Source organism: Pogoniulus pusillus, chromosome 12, assembly GCF_015220805.1.
Source record: "Pogoniulus pusillus isolate bPogPus1 chromosome 12, bPogPus1.pri, whole genome shotgun sequence".
NCBI classification, from domain to species: Eukaryota; Metazoa; Chordata; class Aves; order Piciformes; family Lybiidae; genus Pogoniulus; species Pogoniulus pusillus.
Genome location: NC_087275.1, coordinates 22,512,179 through 22,525,863, shown reverse-complemented (window position 1 = coordinate 22,525,863; position 13,685 = coordinate 22,512,179). Strand labels below are relative to the sequence as shown.

Sequence of the window (13,685 nt, the reverse complement as noted above, 5' to 3'; positions counted from 1 at the left end):
CCTTCCTACTGTCAAGCAGATCAGCACTCTCACCCAATTTAGTGTTATCTCTAAACTTACTGAGAGTACACTCGATCCTCTAGTCCAGATCATTGATAAATACATTAAACAAGAGCAGCCTTGAAAATGAGCGTGAGGAATACTTTTTGTCACTGGCCATCAACTGGATTTAGCTGCATTCACCACCACTCTTTGGGCCCTGCCATCAAGCCATTCTTTTTAGTCAGTGAAAAGTCAACTCTGTTGACTCAAGCTTGGAATTTCCTCACCTTTTGATGTTGGTAATTTTATGGCCCAGCAGCATCCATTTTGCTAGGCTAAAACACTTATTGTGGATAAAGCTTGCACTATATAATAAGCTATTTCCATAACCTGTGTGTGTCTCCTAGGTATTTAATGAAGATTACTTTTTCCTGGAAGCATTGTCAGATTTAAAGCAATGCATATTCTCTTTGTTTGCCTCTCTTCTGCAGTTCTTCAGATAGTTTTACGAAATGTTGGTGCTTGTTTACAAATTATAACATTATTGTTTTCTTAAATAGATTTTAAAAGAAAATTATTTACACACAAGTATATGGAGAAGGCAGTTGTTTTAAAGTTCTGTTTCAAGAGTATAGAATCAAATTAATGCTTGCTGTTAACTTTCTTTAAATTCAGCAAGCCAAAAATTTGTTAGTCTTGGCCTTACAGGGTGCCACTAGATGGTGTTAGCATCTAGTTTGCTTTTTTCCTTACTCGAGCACAAAAATACTCAAAGTGCTCTATATTTGAATCACTTGTGAAGCTGTCTTAGATTTTCAGGTATCATAAAATAGATTTGTTAGAGCTGATCATAAAAGCTATCTCTCTGTGACTTTTGTACGTGATTTGTAATTAGATCTGCTGAAAACGACAAGTAGGTGGATGCTATTCAGTCTAGGCATTTTGTTCTTCACTCTCACTTGTTTGAGGTTATCTGTTTTGACTGTGAATGTGAAGAGAGATTATCTGTTATATCACATTTGTGTGTTTTAAAAGGGTTTTATCATTTTCTTATGAAATTAAAAAAACAACAAAAATCTGAAACCAAATACTTTGTGATTATGTAAAATCTGTTTTAAATTCTCTAAGTGAAATCAGGGAATCTCAGACAGGTGAATAAAAAAACATTTGTGTCCTGATTCCGAGATGTCCTTTCACCCTAGTCATAGTAGCAGAGGGAGGTAGACTCTTAGAAGGCAGATAATAAAGGATGTCAGCACTAGAGTAACTGTAGGTAGTGCGAAGTGGGTAGTTAGGCAGCTGTAAAAATCTGTAAGAAGAACAAACCAGTAGACTATGACTGCCTGAACTCATTAGAGGGTCAGCTCTGCACAAGGTGCTAAAGGCTTGAAGATGCATAAAGATGTAAGCTGATGCTAAGGAGTTTGTTTTGCTGTCCAGTATTTTAATTCTTTAAGTGGAAAGATAGTGTTTTTCTTTTCAGGGCTGTTTTAGGTAAACATTCTTTTGTTCTCACAAAGCAATGTACCTGATGATAATGATCGGAAAAGCTACACATATCCCTTCAGCCCTGTTCAGGGTTAAAATGGTAAATGCCATGTTTTCTGCTCACTAGGTTTTGGGGTTTTCAAAAGTCTGACAAAGCTTAGCTGTTGGAAAAATAATGTAAATTGCAGGTTTTGGAGAAACCTATTCACAGTGAGAATGTAAACTGATAAAGTAACGGACTACTGGGTAGGATGATAGAGATAGGTAACATGAGCACCTTTTTTCACCAATTCTTTGTTGACATCTACATTGTTTCAGGTGTCTGAATGTGGTCTTTAAGCTTTGTGCTTTTAAGAGAGTTTTCTGTGGTTGAATGGATCATTTTATGAATATAGTTGAGGATGAAGCTTGAAGAGTCATCCTACTTGCTGTTGACTCTCAGTTCTGTTTTGAGTCCGAAAATGCATTTTCTAGGTTCTCAGGAGTATTCAGTATGCTGTGAAAAGAAAGTTTGTATGTATTTGACCTCCATCAGTTCCATGTGCTTAAGAATTTTAGTGACAAACTTCTAGGTTGGAAAAGCTCAGAAAGAAGTTCATAATCAGAAGATGGTCAGTGGAATTCTGCTGTGCCTAATGGTGATTTCAAAGAAGTTATGTTTGAAAAAGGCATCTTAACTGAAGCAGAGTAATTAATTCACTTTTGTATCTCTGTGTTAAAAGAGGAACAGTAGTTCATAGAGTATGTTTTCTACTGACAAAAAATTGTGTAACCTTGACCATCTTGGATAAAAAGTAAAGGTGCAAATGTAGTTGGTTTTTACTACTACTGATGTGATTCATGACACAAGTGACTTTCTTTTTGCTTTTTAATAAACCAGATAATGTCATAATTAGAATCCTAACACTGATGAAACATAACCTGTGTTTTGGATAAGGACTTGCATAAAATTTTTGTTGCTCAGTGTTAAGGCTTGGCTAGTCACTAGAAGCATGAGAAATGATTTTTATGAACCTCTCTTCTTTCCCAGAGGGAAAGAGGAAAAGAATACAGACTTATGGACTAGAAAACTAAAAGAGCTTTAAATTAGTAAAATTAAATATATACAAATACATACAAAACTAATACCCAAACCAACCCTCTGATGGCGATTACATCACTGTTGCTACTGGTGCTGTGGGCAGGGGAAGGCCCAGACAGGACTTAGTAACAGACAGGAGCCAAATTCAGGAGCTGTATTCTGGAGTTTGGATTCAGAAATACATGGATTGGGATTAAAGGCACAGTGGACAGAGTCTTCCTGGGATGCTGGCCTCTTAACCCATGTCATCCTTCAACTCTATACTGAATATGACACACATAAAATTCAGTACATCATTGATCAGTATTCAGAATTCAATATTTCATTGACCTCTACTGGCTCCTCCCCACAGATGCAACATTTTTAATTTATGCACTCCCAGTGTGACACACAAGATCTGTCATTGGTGTTCGTCTCCAAAGGAGCAAGTACAATCAAGAACCTCTTTACATCATGATCCTTCATAATAACTGAACATCAGCTGGTACCACTGCTAGAAGTAGTCAGTTTGCAAAAACAGGCCATTAATTTCAGAAAGTGCAGTCATTTAGAAGAGACTGAGCTGAGAAGGAAAAATCACTGGAGAGAAATAATTTTTGTTCTTACTCAAACTGAAACATTCATCAGATTTGTTTATTCTTTCTATTCTTAACCTGGAATAAAAACCTCTAATTGGAGAGATTTTAAACTACATTTGAGAGGTTACTTGTAGTTCCATAATACACTTCTAGGTGAGATGCTCCATTTCTGTATTGTGAAAATCAGGATAAATACTTGCTCACTGTTGACTTGCTCAAGGCGTAGACTACAGTAGAGTACATTTATGGTTCATGTTCAACTGCTTTAAAACTAGTAGGTTGGATTTTGTTTTTTTTTAGTCCTGTTTTTGTATTTTGATTTCTAGCCTATCACATGCAAGATCCTTCCTGGGGGGTGTGCTTGATTTACTGGTGTTTTGTTTGAGCTCTGGCAAAAAAAATGCTATTGCATCCCTTTTTTTCTGTTTTTGTGCCTGTTTCTTCATACTTTATCAGCAGAGCTTGAGTGCTCAGGTAGCAGATGTTTAATCTAGATGTGAAACTTTATTTCGTCCTTTCACAAGTAACTAACTGCAAGTTAAGTGTTCATTAAATACTGAAATTGTGCATCAATAGCAGTTTCTAGCTGTTGAGCTTCTCCCTAAGGAATCTCTCCAGAATTTGCAACATAACACTGAGAATTTTAGCATTTAATCTTGAAGAGGCAGCAGCAGAATACTGGTGCCACAGAAGGAAAGGCTGGATCCATAGAAGAGGCTGCTGAACCCACAAGTAGTTTTGAACACTCAGGACATTTAAGAGGAGAACTATTGTGTTTTCTTGGTTCCTCTGGAAGAGTAATGTGACCTTTCTTAGAATGAAAGCTTTATTGTGTAAACATAATATGCTTCAGCAGTCCATACTTCCTATGTACTTGTTTTTAATTGTCACATGAGCTTGACACATTAAAGCAATCATTTCAGGTGTTCCCATGGGAAATCACTGAACTTCATTGTAAAATGGAAGAATTAAAATGAAAATAATTTGCAAAGATCAGCACTGTCAGAAAAACTGGTAGAGTATCTTGGTACAGAGATCTTTTAGAACCTTTCCCTATGTTAAATGGAGGTGCTAGGATTTTTGTGGACAAGTTTCTTTACAAGCAATGACATCAGTGGAACTGAGTTTACTGAGCTTCCTAATGTTCCTCCTTCCTTGTCATAGGGCTTCACTGAGTCTGAGTGAATGCTTTCAGATGTTGTTGTTTATTCTACACTGCTCACTTCTGTTCCATTGTCTCTCAGGCTGGGGAGCGAGGCTGTGTGCACTCTGACTAGCTAGATTTAGGGGCAAGAAGAAAAACTTCAGCTGTACACCTTTTTGCCATACTTGAATAAGGAATCTTTAGATTAGTGGATAGCAGTAAAGCTTTTCTCTTTTTTTTATCCCTTTACTTTCTTCTATAGAGGCTCTGTTGCTTTTCTGTTTTTTTGGTTGGTTGGTTCAAACTATTGATGTTCTATGAACTTCTTAGGGATAACTTCTATAGGCAAGTGTGTTTCAGCTCTTCTGTTTAAGGAGAAACACTCACTTGGATATTCCTTTATTTTTAACAGCTACACTGAAAACTTCTTCCTTTTGTTTTCCAGTGTAAATTATTAACATTTTATTTACTGTTTCTTTTCATCTTTTTATTTTATCCATATCCCCTGTATATTAACTGCATTAAAAAAAAGGAAAAAAATATTAAAGGAAGCTCTGAGTTTCCTAAATCTTGCATAATATTGTCCTGCTGACTTAAGTACTTGAAATATGCTTGTTTTGAAATAGCTCTTTAAAGTCAGTAGAGATGCTGAGTAAAAGAGAACTAAAATTGCATTTTATTGAAGTAAATTGAAGTATATTCATAGTATGCATATGTGTTTTGCTGTTTGAGAAAGCAGTCATCCCCACATTCAAAAACTAATTTTCCCTTTCTGTCAAAAGTCGTTAATGATATCTGGAAGAAGGTAAATATAGGAGGTTATTTTGTGTTATTGTGAACATCTTTTATAACATAATTACATCTTGTGACTGAAATATACCTAATCTGAGCATTCTTAAACTAAAATTGTTAGAGCACAGTCATAGACTTCAATTTGTACCGTAAGGGTTTTTTGGGATGGGGGAGGTATTTTATTCATCAGTTATGAAAGACTTAGCCTGATTGACTAGTTTTTTTGTGTGATTTTGTTCATCTAAGTTGCATGTAAGCTTTTACACATACTGCATGTAAGCATGATGAGTGGGGAGTGTCCCTACTCTGGACATGTAAATGAATCACAGTTCAGAGCACCAAAATTAGAAGCTGGCTTCACAAGCAGTTCCAGTGGTGAGGGGGACCTTATGGACATGATTCAGTATATATCAGTTAGACGTTTAACAAATACAAGGCTGTGAGTCTCCATAGACAGATGACTACAAAGGTGTATACTTGAGAAAGCTGTGTGTACCTTGCCATTATATGTATGTTGTTAAGGGCTTTTGTTAACAAAATGAATATGCAAGACAGGCACTGAAGGGGACAACATTTGTTCGTGATCCTTGCCTTGCAGGATATGAACTTGAACATAAAGTACATACTGCTCTTATTGTATTCATCTATTTAGTGTTTTTAATGTCTCAAAGCAGAGGCTGACTTCTTTTGTTGTTTTAAAAATGCATACTGGTAGAAACTGTTCTGAAATCCTAAGAAGCAAACACTTGAAAAATCAAATTCTTGGTGTTACTGCAGTAAATCTGTATTTAAAATTCTGCATTTTTGGGTGGTGCTTTGTGCAGTGTTCTTGTAAGAACACAAAGCCTGTTTACTCTCTGGCCTGGTGTGGCCTGGTAGCTGAAGGGCAAGATGAATCAACCAGAGTTTTTAGTGGGGAGGAGGGATGCAGGAATGGTGATCTGAGAAATTTGTTGCTAGGCAGAACTAACTTTCTACTGGACAGAGCTGTTCTTAACCCATGTTTTCCAGGTTAGTTTTGTCTCTTAGGTGTTGAATAAAATGGTAATCATTCTTTACTTGCATCTGTTTACCTAATTAAAGAATGAAAGGGCATGTGAAATTGATTTCTCTTTGTATTTCTGTCCATACCAGTTCTTTATAAATTACGGGACATCAGGGAGCATGGTAAATGAGCTACGTGATGAAACTGTAAAACCTTACAATGGCTTGTCCAGGATGAAAGTCCCAAAATTTCATGTCCTTTCTTCATTTCAGGTTTTTTTGACTTGTGTTTCTAAGATTAATGATAAATACCCTCTCAGGTTGACATTTCATAAGACACAATAATAAGGGATACATTATCCACAACAGTGTGCTTACTGTGGCAGTGTTACTTTTATTAAACTGTTTCTCCTTGTACTGTCTGTTCTGAGTCTTAAGGTTTTCTGTCTTCAAAGAAAATGCAACAAAACAAATTTCAACATTCATTTTTCTTTCCTACAGCATTATCTGCATACCAGAGGTACTACAGTTTACAATCTGACTACTGGAAGGTCTGTATATATACTGCTTTTTAAATTTTAAAAATAACAGATTGTTGTAAATGATTGAATTTCTAAACCAGATTAATTTCAGTGTAAGTTTGGAGTGTCTCTGTGTGATTACTTTTTGGATTATCAATTGGGTCCTGATGGAGATGTTTGTTTATATGTAAAATTTATTAGAAATCTATGTGGAAATAAGCCTTTCCCACCTTTTGTTGAAGTGGCAAATCAATCTTGACACATTTCAGATTTTAAAAATTTTATTTCATTATTGTTCATTGCTTCAGTTTTTCTTATGTAAGCATAAATATTTGATAGGTGTATTGAGGGATAGAATTACTTGAAGGTTGCCATGCAGGTATTGGACTTCTACTGGGAGAAATGTTCTCTGGCTTCATTCCACTTCTGCAGATGCCAAATTGCTTTATGTCTCTTTCAGTATTTTAGGTAACAATCTTACGTAAGGCAGGAAAAAACTCCTGTTAGTATAGCTGCTTATCTGTAACTGTCAGAATTCTAAATTAATAAAATTAAAAAAATTCTTGCCATGCTAGTGTAGAAAAATAGCATACTTGCATTGTTACATGAAACAGTCTCAAGAGTGAGACAGAGGTGAAGGAGAGCACCCAGCGCAGTCACTGGTACTTGTGTGGTCTTAGCAGTGTGTTTTCCTTGGGAGTATGCATAAATGCATACTAAAATAGTGAGGCCTCAATCTGCAAAGACATCAGCGTCACATACATGCAGCATAGAGACGTGTTTCCTGTATTCTTTGCCATTTATAGGGACTGCAAGTATGTTCTGAAGAGAACAGTGACAACTTCTCCTATTTGAGGGGTGAAAAGTCAAAAGGGCGGTGTGAGTAAAGGATAGAAAAGTGAACTGAAATAAGTGGACTGGACTTCATCAAGGCCTTTGACAGCATCTGCCACAACAAGCTCCTGGCAAAGCTGGCAGCTTGTGTCTTGGACAGCTTCACTCTGATATAGGTCAAGAACTGGCTGGATGGCAGAGCCCAGGGAGTGGTGGTGAATGGTGCCACATCCAGTTGGCAGCCAATCACTATCGGTGTTCCCCAAGGATCAGTGCTGGGCCCAGTCCTGTTCAGTATCTTTATTGATGATCTGGACAAGAGGATTGAGTCCAGCATTAGTAAGTTTGCAGATGACACCAAGCTAGGAGCAGGTGTGGATCTGTTGGAGGATAGGAAAGCCCTGCAGAGGGACCCTGACAGGCTGGATGGGTGGGCAGAGGCCAATGGGATGAGATTTAACAAGGCCTAGGGCAGGGTTCTGCACTTTGGCCACAACAACCCCAAGCAGTGCTACAGGCTGGGGACAGAGTGGCTGGAGAGCAGCCAGGCAGAAAGGGACCTGGGGGTGCTTCAGTAGGCTGAAGATGAGGCAGCAGTGTGCCCAGGTGGGCAAGAGAGCCAATGGCATCCTGGCCTGGCTCAGGAGCAGTGTGGCCAGCAGGACAAGGGAGATTATTCTTCCCCTGTATTCAACACTTGTCAGGCCACACCTATGTTCAGTTCTGGGCTCCTCAATTCAACAGAGATGTTGAGATACTGGAACATGTCCAAAGAAGGCACATGGAGCGCAAGACCAGTGAGGAGAGGCTGAGGGAGCTGGGATTGTTTAGCCTAGTGAAGAGGAGGCTCAGGGGTGACCTCATTGCTGTCTGCAACTTCCTGAAGGCAACCAGCAATAGAACAAGGGGGGACAGTCTCAAGTTGTGCTGGGAGAGGACAGGGCTGAATGATAGGTTGGACTGAATGATCTTGGAGGTCTCTTCCAACTTCTTCCATAGAGGTTAGAGAGATTCCATAGAATCTTCCAACAAGATTCTGTGAAAAATGTCTTCTGGTCTGTGGTCCAGAGAGTCCTAGAAAGATTTTTCATACTGTCTTGTAAGGCCTTTGCTCCGATAGAGGTTGTATTAGTGCTATTTTTGCACCAAGCCATTGGGAGTGGGAAGTAGTTTTTTTCCAGAAGCAGCCACTGTAGTTTAAGAAATACAACAATAAAAACATTCATCTGTTCTTGTATGTCCTCAGTGAGTTAGTGTAAAGGTTGCTGTAACAGTGTTTAAATCAATCAATGAATTATACATCTGTTGTAATAGTTTCTGTTGTTTATACCCTTGCCATGCTAAGCATTTTAGAATAGTTTGTGACTTGAATTCTTTTTTCTGACTTTTGCTCTAATGGGTAATTTACAGGCGGTAAATTATTAGTAAGTAAATTGTTTCCCCTGCACTTTCTGACATTTCAGGGTGAAGTATAACTCTTTGTATGTGTTGCCATAGGTGTAACATGTTTCAACATAGCTCAGAATATTATCTGCAATTAAAGTAATTGCAAGCTCTGATTGTTTTGCAGTTTCATTGCACAAGAGCATGGGTAGCAGTAAAATGTGTGATATGTGCTTGACTTACTGAAAGCAATTTCTGTTTGCATGCAGTATACTGAAACTTGGACATAGCTGTTCCTTGTGTATATCTCAAGAAATCTGTTAGGCAGAAAACATTTCAAACATTTGCAGCTGGAAGTGTGAGAGATTTGCTTGGATTGGATTAAAGAGCATTTTGACTTCAGCAAAGAAAAGAAATAACATAAAATCCCATTAACTTTTCTTCTGCTTGGCCTTAGATAGGAAGGATACTATACTACTAGTTCTCATTAAGAGCTTCCTTACAAGTACCAAGTCCAAAGTTGTTTTTTTTCCATAATATTTTTGGTGATTTTATTAATTTTATGTGCATGAAAAAGGGCCTGAGAGAGTAAAGAAAATGTTTTCCAGTAAATAACTTCTTTGCTGAAACTAAGTAAGTATCACAGATGAATCATATTTCACCTTCCTGATGGATGATGAAGATTTTCAAGGTGGCAGTAGAAAGTTGCCTGGATTAGGTGTAGAGAAAAGTCTTCACCCTTGCCTCCTCCTAACTGTTCTCTAGTGCTTTGTATCTGTAACTAACTGTTTAGTCAAGAATAGTAAGTTTGGGATGCATTTTTGGTCACACTTGCTTCTGTTACACTTTGTGATTCACTTTTTTTTAGAGATACAGATGACTGATAAAAAAACACACTTCTTTATTTCACTGTTGTGTTTTTTTAAAGGAATATTTCTCTTAAAAAAAAATCTTACAGGGTTAGATGCCATCAATTAAGTTGTTGGGTTTTTTTACCCTCCCTACATAGTGTTTTACTCTCTGCTATTTTATTCCATGTGGTTGGTCAGCATGAGCCAGCAATGCATTCATGTAGCCCAGAAGGCAAATCATGTGCTAGGCTGCATCATGATGGAGGAGTGTGGACGGCAGGTCAAGGGAGGTGATTCTTACCATTTACTCTTTGCTCTTGTGAGACACCCACCTCGAATACTCTGTCCAATAGTGGTGTCCCTGTAGTAAGAAGGACACAGAGCTGCTGAAGTGAGTCTAGAGGAGGGCCACAAAAATGATCCAGGGGCTAAAACACCTCTGCTCTGAGGTGTAACAGTGATAAAGGTGAAGGTGGAAAGTTAAGAATATGCTGTGTTTTGCTATTTGCCAGATAAATACTCCCTTCACTCTGATAAGATACTGATTGCTTTTAAAAAAGTAATACCTGTATGGATAGTTTGGGAAGAACTGAGTTGTGTTGAGATTCCTATTCCCAGGTAGATCTTTTTTTTGCAGGAGGCAGTCTCAGATCAACATAAAATGTCGTGCTGACTGAGTTTTCAGTTTTGCTTTATACAGACACTGTGGTACCCTAACTCTGCATTTAAAAATTAACTGACCTGAAATCTTATGAAGCAAATATCTCAACTTGGGTAAAAACTGAGATAACTTAAAGAGTTCTTGCATTCAAATAGTTTTCTCAGTGTTGCTACTTCTTATTATGTGCCCATACTAAAATAAATCTCCCTTCTGTGCAATGCACTTTATTCTAATTTCTTTTTAAAACTCTGCTTGTGTCAACATGTTGGGGGAGGTGAGGAAGACTGTGGGGGATGAATGAATAGGAAGGGCAGTTCAGGAAAGGGAGATAACAACAACTTCAGTTTGTAGCTTCTGATGCTACTGAGAAAATAAAGATATCAAGTGTAAATCTCTGCCATGATTATCAGTTTTGACATATTCCGAGGTGGCAAGATTAGAAGCCCAGCAAGGAGTTTTCCTGGTTTTATCCAAACATGATGGCAGTTATCTGGCACCTGGAAAAAGTTAGTTTAATCATCTCATGTTGTTGTACTATAATGAAGTTGATTGTACTGAACTCTTTTATATAATGCCTGAGTTTGGGTAGGGCTGTACTAACAGAGTACATGGGTGAATTGAGCGTGTAAGTGTAAAACATCTGGATCTGTTGCATTGACATGGATGCCCAGGGCAGGGGGAAAGGTTGAAACCACCCTCCACAGATGTGGGGCTGCAAGAGGATTCAGTACTCACTACAGTGTTTCTTAGGAGGATTTTACAGAACAGCCTAGCTGTCTGCTACTTTGGTTCAGAGATTCTAATGACACTGCAACTGCAGCCGTTAGGTTGTTCCTTCATCTTGATTAAAGTATATTTGTGGCCATTTGCAGGTAGGTTCAGTGTTCACATTGTCAGAAGTTGTGTGCCTGTAATTACTGCAACACAGAATAAAATTTTTCTGTATGGGTATATGGTGGTTCTTTGCAGCATTTCTGTGAGCCATCTGTTGTTCACTCTGTGGTTGGGGAATGAATATGTAGCTTTCTAGGGAGGATTTTAGTCAAATCCAAGAGATTGTGAACAAATTGTGGGGAGCATATGGACAACACTGTGGTTGCACTGTAATCTGAGTGTATTAATTCATCAAAGAGAGGTATCCTGTCTGTCTACAAGCATTTTTATAAAAAGGTATATTTCATTGCAGTAAGAGAGGGTACACAGATACATAAACATTTCTGTCTATATGTGAATTGGAAGGTTGCCAGGACATGGTATTTGGAAATGCACCTAAGTGTACTTTAAAATGTTGGCAGTTATTTCTGCCAGTTAAAATCAGTTACTCCTTTATCAAACAAGTCTACTTACTTACCATGGACTAGGATAATGGAACTTAGATTAGGGATACCTTAAATAGAAAAGAAACATCAGTTTATTCAGTTATACTTACTCAGTGTCTTTCTTACAGAGAAGTGTTTGGAGTGCATCAGTCAGAAAATCTGAATGTTTCTTGGAATGTTTGAGGAATCCTTAATTAGTGAGTTGTATCTTCCAACACAGATTCAGAAATAGACTTTTTCTTAGCTGTTTACCTTAATTGGAAAGTTGCCTAGGAGGAATGTAAATCTGTCAGACACTCTTTGTCATTATTATGAAATTGATCCTAATCATCTTTCTTTTTAATAAAAAAAAAAGGAAGTTTATTAAACTCCAAGGAAATTTTGAAATACCTACTTCTGTGTTCCAGTGGCTTTTAAGATTATCTAGGTGCAAGGATGGTATAAATACTTTACCATTTTGAGGCTATACTGTAGAAGGCACTACACTACTGTAGTGTAGTTTTAAAATAATTAACATGAGGAAGGAGAACTAAATCCCATGATTGTTTTGCAGCAAATAAGATGTTGGTTTAATTCTGGAAAGCAGCTATTCAGTACTTCTTGGCCATGTTTACTGGGCATTCTAAAATACTGAGTTAAAACGTTTGCCTCAGACCTTCATCATACTTGTCACTTAATTGATTCTTGGAAATTTAATTTGGGCTATGTGTTTGCAAATATGGCTATGTGGGTTTGGCTGTATGTTTGCAAATCTGGATATGTTGCTGAGTGAACTAGCCTAGGTGATCCTGCCTTGCCAGGGTGGTTGGACCCAATCTCTGGAGGTTCCTTCCAACCCCTAAAGTTCAGTGATTCTGTGAAATAGCAAACCTTTGCTTTTTTCAGATAGTCTAACACTAAAGAATCCAAAACCATGCAGAGACACCAAAGAAACAACAAAACCCTAAAATTCTCTTCAGAAATCTCAGGAAACTGTGGCTGTGCACATGTGTACTAGTCACAGAAGAGTATGTTCTTTATGCTGAGTTGATGGTTTGTTACCGAAAATGATTTTATAGCATTCCTTGTTGTGCAGTGCTAAGGTGTAATTTAGTACCAGGTATCTTTTTTTACAATACCGTTTTATAATTAAACCTGTATAGAAATGTCACTAGAAGTATTTTCAACCCCATGTCTTAAGCACTTTTCATTAGTAGTAAGGCTTTTTTCTTTCTTCTTCCCAAAGAACAGAAGCCCATGATGATTTGTTTTGAAATGTGACCTGTTGCTCAATGTATTTATACAGCTGGGGTTTTTTTTTCTGTTTTGGAAAGAAAAATGCCCTTTTTTAGATGTATATTCCTAATGCTATAAAACAGCAAAACAATAAAAAAAAGAGATAAATGCCTTAATTCTGTGTTTTGCTGTGTCTTTCTAGACTGTAAGTCTGTTTCTGCCTTTTTTAATAGTTGGACAAAAAGCAATTACTAGACATACTGATAATGGCAAATAAGAGAACATTTTGTACCTTAGAGGATCTGTTGAAAGACAGCAATTTTCCACTTCATTGACTCAACAAGTGTTTTATTTTCTGTAGTAACCTCAAAATACCAAGTAGTGTTTTTAGGCAGAATTCATCAAAGCTTCCATTATTTTTTTAATTGTATATAAATGCTTGGTTTAATTGAAACCGTAGAGTGGTAAAGGATCAGTAGAAATTGATGAAGCAGACGCCTTCCTGAAACAAAAGTGGGAGAAGGCAGTAGGATAGTTTGTGAAGGCAACTTTTTATTAAAACCCTTAGATTTTTGGAACTTTGTGTTTCAAAAGGAGAATAGATATCCTGTATAAAGGGATAAGATTGCCCCATGAGAGTCCTCAGAGAACAAAACCTTAAAATGACACAAAAAGCCTTTAATAAGAATTACTGTCTTACAGCAATGCAAAACATGTGCAGGAAAGGCAGAAAAACAGAAAGAGCCCTTTTTATATTGCAGGAGACTTCATTAGAGATACACATTTAGAGGAAGGCTTGATCAGGAAAACAAGTTTAAAATTTCCTTAATGAAGGTGAAAGTTGCTGAGATT

The 13,685-nt window shown here is 37.4% G+C and overlaps 1 protein-coding gene across 17 annotated transcripts in view; it reads left to right on the top strand.

Annotated features, from left to right (window-relative positions):
- Positions 1-13,685, top strand: part of KDM6A (lysine demethylase 6A) — a 161,198-nt gene that overhangs the window by 38,227 nt on the left and 109,286 nt on the right. For all 17 annotated transcript variants that reach the window (XM_064151856.1, XM_064151860.1, XM_064151862.1 and 14 more), the window contains exon 4: positions 6,551-6,600. In XM_064151856.1, the coding sequence (XP_064007926.1) occupies positions 6,551-6,600 (50 nt within the window). The remainder of the gene's footprint in view (positions 1-6,550; positions 6,601-13,685) is intronic.